The sequence below is a fragment of the Rhinatrema bivittatum genome, chromosome 1 (assembly GCF_901001135.1).
Source record: "Rhinatrema bivittatum chromosome 1, aRhiBiv1.1, whole genome shotgun sequence".
In the NCBI taxonomy this organism is placed as follows: domain Eukaryota; kingdom Metazoa; phylum Chordata; class Amphibia; order Gymnophiona; family Rhinatrematidae; genus Rhinatrema; species Rhinatrema bivittatum.
In genome coordinates this window covers 300,632,656-300,650,067 of record NC_042615.1, presented here as the reverse complement: position 1 = coordinate 300,650,067, position 17,412 = coordinate 300,632,656, and the positions used below count along the sequence as shown (strand labels likewise).

The window sequence follows — 17,412 nt, the reverse complement described above, 5'->3', positions numbered from 1 at the left end:
CTGGAGTTCCTTGTGCAAGAAATTTGGAATACAATTAGACTTTATTACAGCATTCCATCCCCAGGGGAATGGCTAAGTAGAACGAGTCAATCGAGACTTAAAGACCTTCCTCCATTCATTTGTAGGAAGTCGCCAGGACAATTGGGCTTTGTTATTGCCTTGGGCTGAGTCCTCCCATAATAAACATGTACACTCTGCCACAGGAGCATCTCCCTTCCAGGTAGTCTTTGGCAAGTATCTCTGACCTCCTTTGCCTTTACCTCTGGCCATGCCTTCTCCAGCAGCACAAATTACAGCCCAACAGCTCCACAACTTGTGGGAATCCACTAATGCTAATCTCCTGAAAGCCGCAAGATTGCTAATCTGGCTTCGGACAAGCATCGCCGTCCAGCTCCTTCCTTCAACTTGGGAGACCGGGTATGGCTCAGCACCCGCCATATTCGCCTTCGCGTTCCATCTATGAGACTGGCTCCCAGATACATCGGACCATTCTCCATAACAGAACGGTTGGGTCCGGTATTGTATCACTTAAGTCATCCTTCTAGACTCTGGATACATAACGCATTCCATGACTCGTTAAAACCATCGGTGCTCTCCATGTTCCATGCTCTCCTCCCGAACCATCCAGGATAGCTTCTGATGAAGACCCAGTTTATCAAGTACAAGAGGTTTTGGATATCAGAAGGAATCATAGGCGTTGGGAGTACCTAATCTCCTGGGAAGGATTTGGTGCCAAGGAGAATTCCTGGGAGCCCTCAGCTAATATCTTGGATAAGTCCTTACTACTACACTTCCACCATACCCATCCTGATAAGCCTGGCCCTTCTAAAAGGGGGCGTAAGGGGGGGTACTGTTGTGGGGAACACTACTTCTGGTTGGCACGGCATCCTCCGTGTCGGGCCGACCACCGGCGGCCTACCACGTGGCTCAGAATGCCGCCGTCCTGTCCTCGGCGGAGCTCTCCCTAGGCGCACATGTTCAGGGGGCTCCGACTCTTTAAGGGCTCAGCGTCGGAATCTCTGGGTCAGCTTCCTATGACGTCAGCTCCTTCTATGATGTCAGGAGGCAGCCCTATATATTCCAAGCTTCTCTCCTGTTGGTTGCCTTTGCAACAGCTTGTCTCCTCGGAGAGCTCGTTGATCTTGTGCCTGCTTCTCCTCCAGCTCCTGACTCCGCTTCAGCTCCTGACTTCGCTCCAGCTCCAGATCCTGATTCAGCTCCGTCCTTCATCCTTCAGTCCATATCTCCTTGATTTGATCTCCCGGTACCCACCCTTGGCTTGCTTCACTTTCTTCCTGTCTGCCGCCCGCATTGACTCCTGGCCTGGTTTCATCGCTTCAGCTCCTCTGCTGCCTGCCTCGGACTCCGGACCGGACTTTCATATTGCTCTTTTGCTGCCAGCCCTGAGCTGGACTTCTGACCTTGTCTCTGCCTCGCCTGTCCTGCTTCATCTAGGCAACCCGCACCTAAGGCCTTCCGGTCCCGGTACCCAAGGGCTCAACCTGAGGGGAATGAGGGCTGGTATAAGTGAAACTCCAGTTGGGTTGGCCTTTCCGGCTCCATCTACTGGTGATGGTTTCCATGTTGGGCCTTCCCTCTGTGGTATACCAACTCCCGTCTCGGCTCAAGGGTCCATGAACATAACACTCCCCACTACCACCTCCTATTCCTTAATTTCCAGCTCCTGATCACCCCTCATCCCCTATAATGCTTCCTTCTTATTCTTTCCTGCCTCCAAGTTGTTATTTCTGTCTTCCTCACATCTTCCCTCCTTCCCCAGGCTCTTCCACCCCTTCTCCCATATCTCCCCCATTCATCTCTTACTCTACTTCCTCAGCACCTGTCCTCCTACCACTTCCCCCCCAGCATCTGTCCCCCTACCTCTTCCTCAGCATGTGCTCTCTTCTTCTTTTATCCCTTCCCCAGCATCTAATATAATCTTAAGTTTATATTCTGCCTTTCTGGTCCATTAAATGTGGTTTACAGCAATTCAAAAAATGCAAAGTCAAATATATCCTGAAAATACATAATCTGATACATAATGAACAGCATGTGCACCCTGCCTCTTCTCCTCTCCTTTGTCCTTCCCCAGCGTTGTCTCTCCCCCCCCCCCCCCCATATGCCTTGCCATCTTTTTTCCTGCCTTACTCAGTTAAGCTGAGTGGTGGGAATACCTCCTGCTTCTGCAAACCACTCTGTCCCATCTGTGCTGGCACCATGAGCATGTTCAAAGTTTGCAGGCTTGCATTCTCTGCCCGCTAATCTCAGGAACTGTGATATCAGCAGGCAGGAAATACCGAGCCTTGAGTTTTGAACATGCGTATAGTGCACAGATGGGGGCAGAGTGGCAAGTGGTCGCAGAATGGCCTCTTGCTGCTGCTCCTCCTGCTGGCTCCTTCTATGTGTGTGACTACTGAAGAAATGCTGCATGGTCACACATGCATGCATGCTCGAGAGAACATTGTATGTCACATGAATTTATGGGTAAAATTCAATAATTTGTAAATTTGTTAAACTCCATTGTTTGTTTTCTGGTAATCTTGTATGTACAATGTTGTAAAAAGGTATATGTAGACAGGTCAGAATAAATAAATAATTCCTGCCTGCTAATTGGTTGACTAGTAACACACAGAAAACTCGCTTCCTCTGTCAATCAGAAATTAACTCATTGATATGAATTATACCAGGAGTAATTATTTCTTGACTACATCTCCTTGACATCTGGTTGATGAGTTCTTTATTTGCATGAGAGAGAAATAAAAGATATAGCATGTCTTGCGGTGTGATTGTCGCGTGTGGGGGTTTTTTTCCTAAGAGAAATCATCTCCCATGACCTTTTTTGTGGCTGTAGGATTGCAGGGAGAGCTTTGTTGCTTGGCAGGCAGCAAGCCTAATAAGTACCTGGTTCCCATGGAAACTGGCAAGTAAAACAAACCCAGGACTCTGAGTGATATTAACACCTTCAGGGCCAAGGTGTTTTCAAGACTAAATGACCAAAGACGTTTCATGATTTTTTTTTAAATTTAATCTTTGTTTTTTAATCATAAACATGACATCAACCAAGATATTCAGATAGCAATCAACAAGGACATTGAATTTTAAGGTCTGGGAAAACAAATAGGCATGGGGGTAACTTGCTAATGCAACCGTTACTACTCTTAACCAATAAGCCTGATACTTTTGATGCAACTCCAACACTGCTCTGCTTCAACAGCAAGAGGTAACGGGGAATTGGACTCAAACAGCAACCAACAAGGGCCCTGACTTTGACAGTTTGGGAAACTAAGTATGGGGGTGACCTGCATGGCATGGCAGATGCTGCCATGGGCTTGCTGAGCAGACTGAACCCCTTGGTCCTTTTCTGCCATCATTTTCTATGTTTCTATATGAAATTGAACAGCAAAACACAAAGAAAAAAAAAGGAATTCATATCAAGTCCACTATAAAATGGAGGAGATTTTAGAAGAAAAACACAAGCAATAATACCACCATAAATTCCTAACTAAAAACCCACCCTACCCTATATACCAGGTCAAGCAGACTTATTGGTCAGAAAGGTCTCAAGATGGATCAGGTCAAGAAAAATATATCTATTCCTTTGAAAAACCACAAGACATTTACAAGGATTTTTTTTTTTTTAAAGCACCCAAAGAAATAATTCTGTTTTAATTAGAGAAAAGTCTTTCTTCTAACGTGAATCTCTTGTGATACATCAGTAAAAACCTGCACCTTTTGATAACAGAATACATGTCCTTTAAACTTAAAGTATTGTTGAAAAAGCAGATCTCTATCTGACTCCAACATAAAAGTAATAATCACCATGGCTTTAGTGGAAATATAATTTGAGGACTGCAAAAACAAAGAAAAATCTGGACTAGAGATAGAAGACAACATATCTGAGGCTCCTTCCTCAGCACTAAGTATCCTCCTCTTATCAGGAAAATAATAATACGTTAGGCAGTAAGAATAATTTATTTTTTCTAAATTGTAGAACTTTTGTAACTTTTTTGAAAGTTCCATACCAGAAAGTAAATGTGATTTAGTAAAATTTAGTAACCATAAGTTTTTAGACCTTACTGAATTCTTAAAAAGCTCTAAATGATGATGAATATTCAAATTGTCTTCAATTCCTGATGCCATTGTAGATTGCAAATTGGTAATTGTAGTTAGTTGTGTGGAAACCTGAGATTCTATTTGCCCCATCTTATAGTCTATTTCAGTTAATGTTAGAGAGACTCCATTGGAGAAAGAGCATTCATTAAAGCATTTTCAGCCCTAGTCACAACCCTCCAAATGTCCCTGCAGTTTCAGATACCATACTACTCCCAGCCTCTACTCTCAGGGACTGCAGGGCTGGACTGATTCAGGAACAGTAAGATAAGTTGTTCTTGACACGGGATCATTGGCTTTGCCCTTTCCTGATTCTCCTGCACTAAAGGTGACACAGGGGATTAAACTCTTGGAATGGAAGAAACATCCTGTGGGCCAGATGATAATGCCCCAGTGGAGCCTAAGCTGTCTTCATTTGACTCTTTAACCTGATGCCCAGGTGTAGAAAGAGGCATGGGTGGTGGAGAGCGCTCTTCAAAGCTCAGGTTTCCTCCAAATCATTACTCACTGGTACGTGCAGTGATCATTTGGGGCGAAGAACATGGGAACCCATGGGTCCTCTTGTTGGAATGGAAACTTTGGGTGTAAGAAAGATCTTCCCTTTCCTTTTTCTGCCCATTATCCAACAGAATAGCTATAAGGGCTGCACCCTTTTGGCGCGTGGCTTTAGGAGCATCAGCAGCTGCTTGCCGTAGGGTACTGGAATTTAAGGCCCTGAGTCTCAGTGATGACACAGGGCTTCTCCTCTCAATGCCTGATGGTGTTTTCTCCCAAGGGAGCCTCAGTACTGTGATGCCAGACTGGCTGCTCACCCACTGAGCCACCAATGATGCCAGCATCCTCCAATGGCTCGATGGAATTTCAGGTAAGCAGGTCTCCTCTGGTTCCATGACTTAAAATAAAATACACTACAATAATGGTTTCTTTCTTCATGTACACCTAGGCAAACCAAATATCTTTTTCCCCTATATCTAGAGCTTTTCTTTGACATAAGTTTTATGTTGATAACTGGTCATTTTTAGCTGTAAACACTCTGTAACTGGAGCACATGAATAAAAAAATAAATTCTCTCTCAGGAGAATTATGCATATTGAATCGCCATTGTAGTACATCATAGAAGCATAGAACCCAGAAGCCATGAATGGAAACTTGTATATATTATCTCGAGGATAATTTCAGACTCTCTGTGGAGCTTGTAGACCAGCAAGTTTATTTTCAAAGGCAAACATCTTGTAGAATTTCCCTTTGAAAATTTCTGGCCCAGTAGGTACCCCACTTTAGCGATAAGCTATTGACCCTAAAAAGAGTGTCTAACTGAACCAAACTTTGCAGCCCTGACCAATAAAAGATTGAAGTTCAGCTACATGACAACCCCTGCAGTTTTAATGCCTGTGAGAACTACATAGAGGAGAAGAAGCTGCTATTGTTTTTCATATCAAGCATCTGTCTTCACCTTATAATTTTGCTGGTACTGCCATCCACATACTTGGTTAAGTTGTGGTCTTGACAAACTTTGTGTTGAGCAGTGAGGCCTAGTATTGCTTGCCAGATGTTTTCTGACTCATGCCAACAGTTCTGTGAGAATATGCATATACATAGCAGCTAAGAATACGTCATATCAGAAGCCCACCAATCTTATGCCACTGGATTGTGGTAACCGTTGCGATGGTATAGAAAAGTTTCTAAATAAATAAATAAATAAGTTTTGGATCATATGCATATATCTGAAGTCTGCAGAAGAAAGAAAAGGACTTTGCACTTACAGTTTCCAGACAGCACCGCACTGTGCTGCTTGCTGCTGTTCATGCAAACTTCACACCTGTGACGCCCAAAACTTTTCACAAAGCTCAGGCTAAGCTTTGAGACTGGGCTTCCAGCTCAGCCCAATCCTGCTCCATTAACTGTGGAGTATTTGCTGATCCTATCTTTGTCTAAGCCCTCACAGGCTAAGTCAGACTTCACTTGTCCCCTGCCTACACAGCTTACATAGGCATCTGAAAGATCTGGGTCTGCTGCCCGGAGATGTGGTATTAATCTGTCATTTGCCTGCTGGAGGTCCAGTTGACTATCGCCCATGCTAAGACAGGAACCTGATTCTCTAGTAGGATGACTTGACTGCAGCAGAATCAGTGTAAGATAACTGGCTAAATTACTGCTCTAAGATGGGGTAGTTTAATTACATTGTATATGACAAGTGCAAGTTATGATTGAATTAAATGCAGGGATTTTTAAAACCTTTGTAACAAGAATACTTTTCTCTGTTGAACCAGAAACTTAAACACAATATCTATCATATATAAAACTATTATATATTTCATGCTGCTACAAAAATATCTATCTCTTAAAAAAAGTGTGGATATTCTGCTCTTTTTTACATGATCTTGGATTGCATATTATCGGATTTTAATGTCAGATAATCCATACCTGTAGAATCCCTTACAGTGCAAAAGTCCCCACAGAATTTTCAGGTGCAAACTGGGAAGTAAAGAAGGTGAGTTAAAAATACACTCCCTGCACCTGTTGTACCAGGACAATCATGGTCCACTCCTTTTGTCCATGGGGAAAAATATGTGCATTATAGAAAACAGTACTCACGGCTGGTGCCATGGCTATTAGGCACTCTAGGCGAAGCTTTCAGCCTTATGGGTCTCCACCAGCCCCTTCAACCTCCTCCCCTCCCCTCCCCCAAGCCACCTCGTACAATTAAAAATTGTGCATTTATAACAAATTTTACATGTAAAAGGACATTCAAAGTAATTTTCTAAGGTAAAAAGATCACTTACAATATGTGGGCCAACCAGAAAACCCTGCAACAAAGATGCTTTGGCCCATATAGTATTGGGCCTATTGTAATGCTTGTTGGGTGTGGGCTTGGCATTCAGAAAGCCATGAATAAAGTGAATTATAATTACAATAAGCCCTTGAGCCCGTTAAACGGGCGAGATGTTTGTGCATGCACGGCACGTCAGTCAGAGCTTGAATATCTATATTGATATAGTAGACTTCCCATACCAAAACAGCACTAACTGTCAGAATTCAAACAGCACACAAGCCCTACCTCTGAAAAGCAGAACAAGCCAAACTGTTCTAGATCCTTACCTTACCTTGGTCAAACATGCAGAACACATGGGCCTTCAACAAATACCAGAATTAAGAAACTAAAAGTATAACTAGAATTGTGCAGACCAAAAAAGGAACTGAAAGCCACGGCAGTGCAGTTAACAATGCTATTCTTCATAAAATATCAAACAATAAAGTGAAGAAATATAAAACATCAATAATAGTAAAATTATACTAGTAAAAAAGAATATTTCAAAACAGCTGGCAAAATAGAATAACATCTAATAATTAAAAACTTGTAGAGAAATTTTAAAAAAGTTCCAAACACTGAGAAATATTTCAAAACAATCACCCATAATCCATACCTTGGGAACTTTTGATTTCCAGATGCCCAGAGATTTTTCTGGCTGGGGGTTGTTATTGTTACGGCTATGGCTGCTGTGCAACCGCCTCACCACCAGGGGTCCCTCTAGAGCTGATTCTCCTGACAGGCCCAGTCCATCTCCCTTCTCCTCTCTATGTTCTGGGCTGTTCTTTATAACCCTGCCTGACAGTTCCCTCAGTGCTTCGGCATCGAGCTCGCCTGGGCTCCCTGCTCTAGCCTTCCTTGCTTGCTGTGCATTTGGTCCCTGGACCTTCCCTTGCCTTGCGCGGCCTTAGGGCCTTATTCCTTGCCTTGCCTTGTGCGGCCTTCGGGCCTTATTCCTTGCCTTGTCTTGCGCGGCCTTCGGGCCTTATTCCTTGCCTTGCCTTGCCTTGCCTTGCGCGGCCTTCTGGCCTTATTCCTTGCCTTGCCTTGCCTTGCGTGGCCTTCGGGCCTTATTCCTTGCCTTGTCTTGCCTTGCCTTGTGTGGCCTACAGGCCTTCTGTGTGTGTGTGGCCTACGGGCCTTCTGACCTGCCTTGCCCTGCTTACGGTGTGTGGCCTACGGGCCTTCTCTGCCTTGCCCTGCTTACGGTGTGTGGCCTACGGGCCTTCTGTGTGTGTGTGGCCTATGGGCCTTCTCTGCCTAGCCTTGCTTACGGTGTGTGGCCTACGGGCCTTCTGTGTGTGTGTGTGGCCTACGGGCCTTCTCTGCCTTGCCCTGCTTACGGTGTGTGGCCTACGGGCCTTCTGTGTGTATGTGTGGCCTACGGGCATTCTCTGCCTTGCCCTGCTTATGGTGTGTGGCCTACGGGCCTTCTGTGTGTGTGTGTGGCCTACGGGCCTTCTCTGCCTTGCCCTGCTTACGGTGTGTGGCCTACGGGCCTTCTGTGTGTGTGTGTGGCCTACGGGTCTTCTCTGCCTTGCCTTGCATACTGTGTGTGGCCTACGGGCCTTCTGTGTGTGTGTGTGTGGCCTACGGGCCTTCTGACCTGCCTTGCCCTGACCCAGCCTGAACCCAGACACTGCTACTTGCCACCTGCCCTGACCCAGCCTAGACCCAGACACTGCTACTTGCCACCTGCCCTGACCCAGCCTGAACCCAGACACTGCTACTTGCCGCCTGCCGTGACCCAGCCTGAACCCAGACACTGCTACTTGCTGCCTGCCCTGACCCAGCCTGGAACCAGACTCTGTTTCTAGCTTCCTGTCTCTCTCCACCTGGAGCCACCCTGCTGGGTGGTGTTCACGACTCCTGACCGGAGCCCTAGCGTAACAGTATGCCGAAGCCACCAAATTTCCAGGGGAAGAGATAGGTCTGTGTGCTAAACCGGTGAGTCAACTTTTTCACTATTACAAGATGCCTCCTTCTTCAAAGTTTTATACCTGCAATTCCTGTCAGACCTTGAATTACCCAAGCTATCAGAACTGCCTAGCCTGTCAACTTGCTGGTCAGGAACACTGGACATGCAGTAACTGCAATAAGAGAAATGTCTCTGTCTACCAAGAGTGTTTAAACTGTTCTACTCCAAAGCCAGGATGGTGGAAATGTTCATGTATTCCCAGCCTATTACCACCAGGCAAACCGTGCCCCTGTTGTTCAGCTACAGGACCAGCTGCTTCATTAGGGAGAACAGTCAGCTCTACTACCGTATGTTCAGCTTCTGGCCCAGTTAACAACATTATTTCATGTAACAGTTTATGGATTAAGCATTCTAGCACTTCATCTCTGGACACTTTGGAAAAAACTTGCGCTGAAAATCTTAGAACTCACCGGGTTAAGAAGCCTTCGATAACTTCCATGCTAGAGCACCAGAAACAGAAGCAGAGGGAAGTAATTAACTCTAGCAGGGCTCTGCTTCCCACAGCTGCCAAGTGGACACTAACGAGCACCTTCCCTAGACGTCCTAGAACTGCCTGTGCCTTCTCTAAACTGTTCCTCCAGAAACAAAATCAGGAGCGTCAGACTTTGGCTCGAGGTATCAAGCCCACGGCAGTACAATCTGTGTCTTCCATGCACACTACTTCTAACCTTGCTACTCTGCCATCTGAACCTGCTGCACAACCCCAAGAAGAGTCTGGGTCTGCTGTTTCGCCCCAAGAGGGGTCCGAGTCTCCTGCACTACCCCGAGAAGAGCCTGCTGATCCGGTCCTGCTGCCGCCCCTGGAGGGGCTCGAACCGGTCCTACTGCCGCCCCTGGAGGGGCTCGAACCGGGCCTGCTGCCGCCCCTGGAGGGGTCCGAACCGGTCCTACTGACAGACTTTCTGACTCAGCCATCTGAGCCTGCTGATCCGGTCCTGCTGCCGCCCCTGGAGAGGCTCGAACCGGTCCTGCTGCCGCCCCTGGAGGGGCTCGAACCGGTCCTGCTGCCACCCCTGGAGGGGTCCGAACCGGTCCTACTGACAGACTTTCTGACTCAGCCATCTGAGCCTGCTGAACCGGCCCTGCTGCCGTCCTCAGAGGGGTCTGAACCGGCCCTGCTGCCGTCCTCGGAGGGGTCCGCACCGGTCCTGCTGACAGACTTTCTGACTCAGCCATCTGAGCCTGCTGATCCGGTCCTGCTGCCGCCCCTGGAGGGGCTCGAACCGGTCCTGCTGCCGCCCCTGGAGGGGTCCATACCGGCCCTGCTGCCGCCCCCGGAGGGGTCCGAACCGGGCCTGCCAACAGACTTTGTTACTCAACTATCTGAGCCTGCTGTACCGGTCCAGCTGCCGCCCCTGGAGGGGTCCGTACCGGTCCAGCTGCCTCCCCTGGAGGGGTCCGTACCGGTCCTGCTGCTGCCCCCGGAGGGGTCCGAACCGGGCCTGCCAACTGACTTTGTTACTCAACTATCTGAGCCTGCTGTACTGGTCCAGCTGCCGCCCTTGGAGGGGTCTGTACCGGTCCTGATGCCGACCTTGGAAGGGTCCAGACCGGCCCTACTGTCGCCTCAAGACGGGTTGCGGACTATTTCTCTGCCCCAGGTGGGGTTTGTGTTCCCCTTGTCACCCCAGGAGGGGTTATTGAAATCTGCACCGCCTCTGCTACCCCAGGAGGGGTCTAACCCTGCCGCCTTATCACCCCAGGTTGGGTATGGACTGCCTTACTGCCTCGGGAAGGAGTTGAACCTGCCGCATCACCCCCGGAGTGGTCTCACGTTATTATTGATTACCTCCTGCACAGATGGGATCCAGGAGGAGGGGGAGGCCTTGAGGGGGGGGGGGTACTGTTACTGCTATGGCTGCTGTGCAACCGCCTCACCACCAGGGGTCCCTCTAGAGCTGGATCTCCTGACAGGCCCAGTCCATCTCCCTTCTCCTCTCTATGTTCTGGGCTGTCCTTTATAACCCTGCCTGACAGTTCCCTCAGTGCTTCGGCATCGAGCTCGCCTGGGCTCCCTGCTCTAGCCTTCCTTGCTTGCTGTGCATTTGGTCCCTGGACCTTCCCTTGCCTTGCGCGGCCTTAGGGCCTTATTCCTTGCCTTGCCTTGCGCGGCTTTCGGGCCTTATTCCTTGCCTTGCCTTGCGCGGCCTTCGGGCCTTATTCCTTGCCTTGCCTAGCCTTGCGCGGCCTTCGGGCCTTATTCCTTGCCTTGTCTTGCCTTGTGTGGCCTACAGGCCTTCTGTGTGTGTGTGGCCTACGGGCCTTCTGACCTGCCTTGCCCTGCTTACGGTGTGTGGCCTACGGGCCTTCGGTGTGAGTGTGTGGCCTACGGGCCTTCTCTGCCTTGCCTTGCTTACGGTGTGTGGCCTACGGGCCTTCTGTGTGTGTGTGTGGCCTACGGGCCTTCTCTGCCTTGCCCTGCTTACGGTGTGTGGCCTACAGGCCTTCTGTGTGTGTGTGTGGCCTACGGGCCTTCTCTGCCTTGCCCTGCTTACGGTGTGTGGCCTACGGGCCTTCTGTGTGTGTGTGTGTGGCCTACGGGCCTTCTCTGCCTTGCCCTGCTTACGGTGTGTGGCCTACGGGCCTTCTGTGTGTGTGTGTGGCCTACGGGCCTTCTGACCTGCCTTGCCCTGACCCAGCCTGAACCCAGACACTGCTACTTGCCGCCTGCCCTGACCCAGCCTAGACCCAGACACTGCTACTTGCTGCCTGCCCTGACCCAGCCTGAACCCAGACACTGCTACTTGCCGCCTGCCCTGACCCAGCCTGAACCCAGACACTGCTACTTGCTGCCTGCCCTGACCCAGCCTGGAACCAGACTCTGTTTCTAGCTTCCTGTCTCTCTCCACCTGGAGCCACCCTGCTGGGTGGTGTTCACGACTCCTGACCGGAGCCCTAGCGTAACAGTTATACACAAACTTTCTTCTCCTTTTCATATAAAATAAATATACACATACCCACTCTCTGTCTCTCTCACACACATACATATGCCCTCTCTCTCACATGCCAGCTCATTCCCTTACACAGGCTTCCTCTCTTTCTTACTCTCATGCTCGCACCCTCATTCTTTCACACAGGTTTCCTTTCTTTCACTCCGCGCCTCTCCGTGTCTTCTTTAGCCGTGAGCAGAAGGGTCTCCACCAGCGGCCCTTCCAGGCCTTTCTCCTTCTCGTCGGCCATGGGCAGATAGGTTCAACTCTCGACCCTGCCTGGTTTCTCTCCTTGGGCTGCAGCCATCCTCCTGGCCTTTCTCCTTCTCTTCGGCTTTGGGTGGCATGGACTCTGCCGGTGGGCCTTCCTGGCCTCTTTCCTTCTTGTCTTTGGGCCGATGGCAGAATGGTTTCCACCGATGGCCCCTCTGGGTCTTTCTCTATCTTTGGCCAGTGGCTCATGCTGGTGATTTAATTGCCCCCCCCCCCCCAAGTTAGTGCTGTAGGTGACTGCCTAGTTCACCTAATGGATGCACAGCCCTGCATGTACTTTTTCCCCGCTGGTGGTGGGGAGAGCCAATTTTCAAAGGGGCTTTTTTCCACAGGTAAACACCCATTTATTGAGAGAACCCCTTTGAAAATTGCCCCCCTTTGGCTGCCAAATCTGTATCTTTCCCATTCTGTCCTAATTTTTCTACAGCTATTGCTTCATATTTATAGAAGCGTACACAGTATTTCACCAGAAATGAACTATATCAGCAAATTATAGCCTTTTGCAGTTACCAAGTACCAACCACAGAGGAAGAGATGATAAGCAAATCTGGCAACTTATTTTTTTCAAACTTTGGGGAGATATTAATAGAGCCTTTTTACTAATGCCACTGGTTATTGCCTTTTCGTAAGTAGGCCCCTTTATTTTAATAAGGGTTTATCATTTCCAAACATAAAATTAATACTGGTAAAACACAAACAAGAAAGTAACCCAATATCAGAGTGTGGATCCAGGAGTCACAGAAATAATGTTGGTGACTTGAGCTCTTTATGAATTATGGGCATAATTTGTTTATGTAATTTTTAAAATGTGTATTTGTTGTAAAATGTAAGTTCATAAATAGATGCCCAACAATTTGTGTAGTAGTTTTAATCCTGTAGACAAAACGGTTTTTGTTTCTGCCCTGAACTCATTGGATCCTGACTGAGCCTTGAATGCAACCTCAGCTTGTCACAGTTACAAGTTACAGTTTTATGCTCAATTTCTTTTACTTTAAAATTATCACATTAAAAATAAAATCAATAAATACAAACTATGCAGTTGGTTTCTATGTTTTAAACTGTGGAATTTCTAACACATGAAAGTTTTAATGTCTACTTTGGTCCTTGTGAGCCATTATAGGTCTGGGGTTTATGGTAACAAAATAAGAAAATTAACCTGATTTACCATTCAAATGTATGTAGATATATATATATTTCATGAATATTCATTGTGATATCCTGACAACCAGACTTGGTGGCCCAGGAGGATTGAAATGGGTGACCACTACTCTTTGCATTCTTAATTTGTGTATTTTTATGTCCAGGGCTATGTTAAGATTACCACTTTAATTGTCTTGCAGGTAAGTCAGTGGACCAGACTGTGTGAAACCAGTATCCCCTTGGCTGTTGAGAGCTTTCTTCAAAACTCGGCTACTATTCCACCAGAAATACTGCAGCTCGAGAAGAAGCTGGCAGAACCGGTCAAGGTACACAATGACGACAAAATCCGCCGGCAGAAATTGCAGCAGCAGACGAAGACGGATAAGGGGTCAGCTGAAGCCACCAGAGAAAATTTCAGTGACATAGAGAGGGCACAAATAGAAGTCGAGAAATCTGCATCCGCTAGACTGGAATTGAGAACTGCCTTGTCCAGACTAACAGTGGAGGAAGCAACAAAGGGGGCCAATAGAGAGCCCGCTTACATTAGGAAAACCAGAGCTTCAGACCTGCCACCTCTGGAGCATGTGTTTGCTGAAGGACTGTATTTTACTCTTACAGATGTTGTCCTCCTGCCGTGCATCCATCAATTCCTGGTAAGTCAAAAAAGCATGTGGGGCTAATAAATGACTTAAATATCTTGAAGGATCTGAAAAGTGACTTAATGTGTTGAGTAAATATTAAGCTTATCTAAAAATGATTGCTATATGCCCTTGAAAAAAGAGGCTGGGGCATAAATAAAATGCAGCCAAAAGAACTGTTGTAGTCAGTAATTTTCACATCAGATCACATGGTGATATAAAAGGTGCGACTTTAGTCAATGAACAGCAGCCCTGACACGTGATGCTTATATATAGCTATGTGCTGTATAGACTTTTCAAGCACTCAGTATAATCATATACCAGTATTATTAAAATGTCTCCAAAATTAAGTCATTCATTTTTTGTGTATATTTTTTATGCAAGTAAAACTTGATATCAAAGCAGGCTCGGCGCCTCTGTGTGAGCAAACCATGCAATTGCACAGGGCGGCACACTCGGGAGGGTGGCGTCGGGAGCAGGGAGAGGCCCGTGCTACTGCCGGTGGACCCGATTCACTGGTGCGGAAGAAGGATGCCCTTGCGGCCGCCAGTGTACATCATCCCACTGGCGGTGGAGGAAGCAGAAGGCCTGTGTTGCCGCTATTGGACCCCATCCCACCAGCAGTGGAAGAAGCAGGAGGCCAGAGCAGAAGACGAAGCCCATCCTGCAGCTCCTCCTCATGTGCTGGCCCTGTGGTAATTCAATACTTGCAGTGCTAGCACTTCCTGTATTCTCATCTCACGCATCGCAGTATAAGATTACAGGAAGTGCTAGTACTGTGAGTGTTGAATTACTGCAGTTCTGGATGGAAGAAGAGCAGCAGAACAGCTGTTCTTCTCAATGAAGAACGTACAGGTTGGTAGCAGCAGCAGAGGAGGAATGACCTGTGGATCCTGACTGCCTGGTCTGCATGTGTGTGAGTAAATGGAAGGCTGCCTGTGATGGGTGGGTGTGTGTAAAAGGAAGGCTGCCTGTGATGGGTGTGTGTGTGTGAATGGGAGGCTGCCTGTGATGGGTGGGTGTGTATGAATGGGAGCCTGCCTGAGCTGAGTGGGTGTGTGTGAATGGGAGCCTATCTGGGATGGGTGGGTGTATGAATGGAAGTTTTTAATTATTCGATCTTTTATTTGTCATCTATTTTTAGAATATTATTATTAGTATGTTTTTATGATTATGTAATTATTTTATTTCTTGATTTTATTGCTTGATGTTTGAGGAATGGTGACAGTTCTAGTTTTTTTATTTTTGCAGTGCATAGAGAGTTTGGCTTCTTGAGGTTTCCAGTTCAGGTTTTGTCGCGTTTATAGTTCTAGTTTATGGTTGCTCTATTCTGTTTTTGGTGAGGATCCGTTTATGTTCTGCATGTGTGACTGAGGTGTGAGGTATTCTTCTAATAGGAACTGTATTAGTGTTTTAGGGCTTTCAGGGATTCAAGTCCACATACAACACACGTTAAAACAGGCCCAATATCATATGGGTTCCAAGTGTCGTTTTTGCAGGGATTTCTGTTTGACATCACAGCAGTGCGTGTAAATATAATGTAAGTGATATTTTTACCTCAGAACACAGTACGTTGATATTTTTCATGTAAAATGTTATTTTAAATGCACAACTCTTAACTTTGTGTGTGAAGTGGGCTGAGGGGTGAGGTTGGGGGTGGGGGGTTGTTCAAGTCTGTAAGGTTCGCCTAGGGGCCCCTAATACCCTTGTAGCAGCCAGAGTTCCGGGGGGGGGGGGGGGGGGTAGGAGGTTTGATATTAGTTTTTCAAATTTGTATCACTGGAGGAGCTGGAGTTAATGGAGGTGAGAACAGCACAGTTATTGTTTGCACAGGGCAGCAAAAAAAAAGCTAGCACCGGCCCTGTATCAAAGACACAAACCTCAAGGTACTGACTTGAAACGTTTTGCCTCTTTTCTTTCTAACAGGCCGATACAGTACAGTGCGCTCCAACGGAGCGCACTGTTAGCCTGCTCTTGGACGCGCGTTTTCCCTTACCCCTTATTCAGTAAGGGGAGGAAAACACGCGTCTAACCCGCGGCACCTAATAGCACCCTCAACATGCAAATGCATGTTGAGGGTGCTATTAGGTATGCGCGCGGGATACAGAAAGTAAAATGTGCAGCCAAGCCACACGTTTTACTTTCAGAAATTAGCGCCGACCAATTTCTTCCGGCGCCGGGAAAGTGCACAGAAAAGCAGTAAAAACTGCTTTTCTGTGCACCCTCCGACTTAATATCATAGTGATATTAAGTCGGAGGTCCCGAAAAGTAAAAAAAAAAAAAAAAAAATTTGAATTCGGCTCGCAGCTTTCGGGCTGAAAACCGGATGCTAAATTTTGCCGGTGTCCGGTTTCCAAGCCCGTGGCTGTCAGCGGGCTCGAGAACCGACGCCGGCAAAATTGAGCAAAATTGAGCCGCCGCCTGTTTTTACTGCGTCACCTAATTTAAATACAGAATCGCGCGCGCCGGGAGAGCGGGCGTTCGTCCGCTCTCCCGCGGACTTTACTGTATTGGCCTGTGGGTGAATGCAGCAATTGAGATTAAGCCTCCAAACTTCTGAATGGTGTTCTGTTGAAATGGGCAGCCCACAGGACTCTCTCTGCCTTGCAGGTCCTGTTTAACATCTATTTGCATCCAATCTGTAGCCTTCCAGCCACCCCCGGAACTCATGGCTGGTGCAAGAGCATTAGGTGCTCGAGGCAAACCTTACAGCCTCAAATGCATCAGGTGCCCAGAATTGCAACGGTTGCTCAATGCGGGCATCTGTTTTTATCCTGCTTCTTCTGGCCAATTTTGCTGAAGTTGCTGAAGACGCCCATAGCTAAGTGCCCCTTGCTATGAGCGGCTAAATTGTGCGTCCAGATTTTTATTTATTTATTTTTTTAATCAAGCCAATATCATTTATTTTTCAACACCTCAAGCTGTAAATTTAAGTGTCACAACAATACTAATTAGGAAGAACCACAGTGGAGCATATTTTTTACGTTTCTAATGAGCCTTTGACTTGCGGATTGACTTTTCGGCACCTCCAGGGCTGGAGTTAAATTTGCCGCGTTAAAAAGTGTGCAATGGGTGCCCAGCAATTTTCTGCACTGGGGGTAATAGCTAATAGTCTCATCCACATGGAATGGTAAGTAGACTCACAACTGCTACTGAGTTCTATAGAGATGTATTTCCTGAGCTTGATTTAAAAAAAAAAAAACCCAAAACTGCTTTCTTTTCCAGCAGCTGGTCTCGTTGGCAGTTCAGTTAAGGCAGTCAGTCCTGGTTCTTTATAAAAAAAAAAAACAATTGTCACAGACACACAGTAAAAGAAACCTTTGTGAAAGCAGGTCCTGCTTTACCCAATGTAAAGACGAGAAGATGAAGTTCACTCATTCACCTTCAGCCGCGATATCTGTCGTAGATATGCCCAAGACATTTTTAGTGCTCAGGGAGACCATTAAGTAGTTAGCGAAAATATAAAAAAAAATAATAGTTAAATAAATTAAAGACAAGACCCTGGTCATGTTGATGAAGACACAGTGGCCCCTG

The 17,412-nt window shown here is 47.0% G+C and overlaps 1 protein-coding gene across 2 annotated transcripts in view; it reads left to right on the top strand.

Annotated features, from left to right (window-relative positions):
* GSTCD (glutathione S-transferase C-terminal domain containing) overlaps nucleotides 1–17,412 on the top strand; it is a 390,707-nt gene that overhangs the window by 93,004 nt on the left and 280,291 nt on the right. For both annotated transcript variants that reach the window (XR_003855814.1, XM_029596910.1), the window contains exon 3: nucleotides 13,441–13,893. Coding sequence is in view for 1 of the 2 variants with exons in the window: in XM_029596910.1 (XP_029452770.1) it covers nucleotides 13,441–13,893 (453 nt within the window). In the remaining variant the exon portion in view is untranslated. The remainder of the gene's footprint in view (nucleotides 1–13,440; nucleotides 13,894–17,412) is intronic.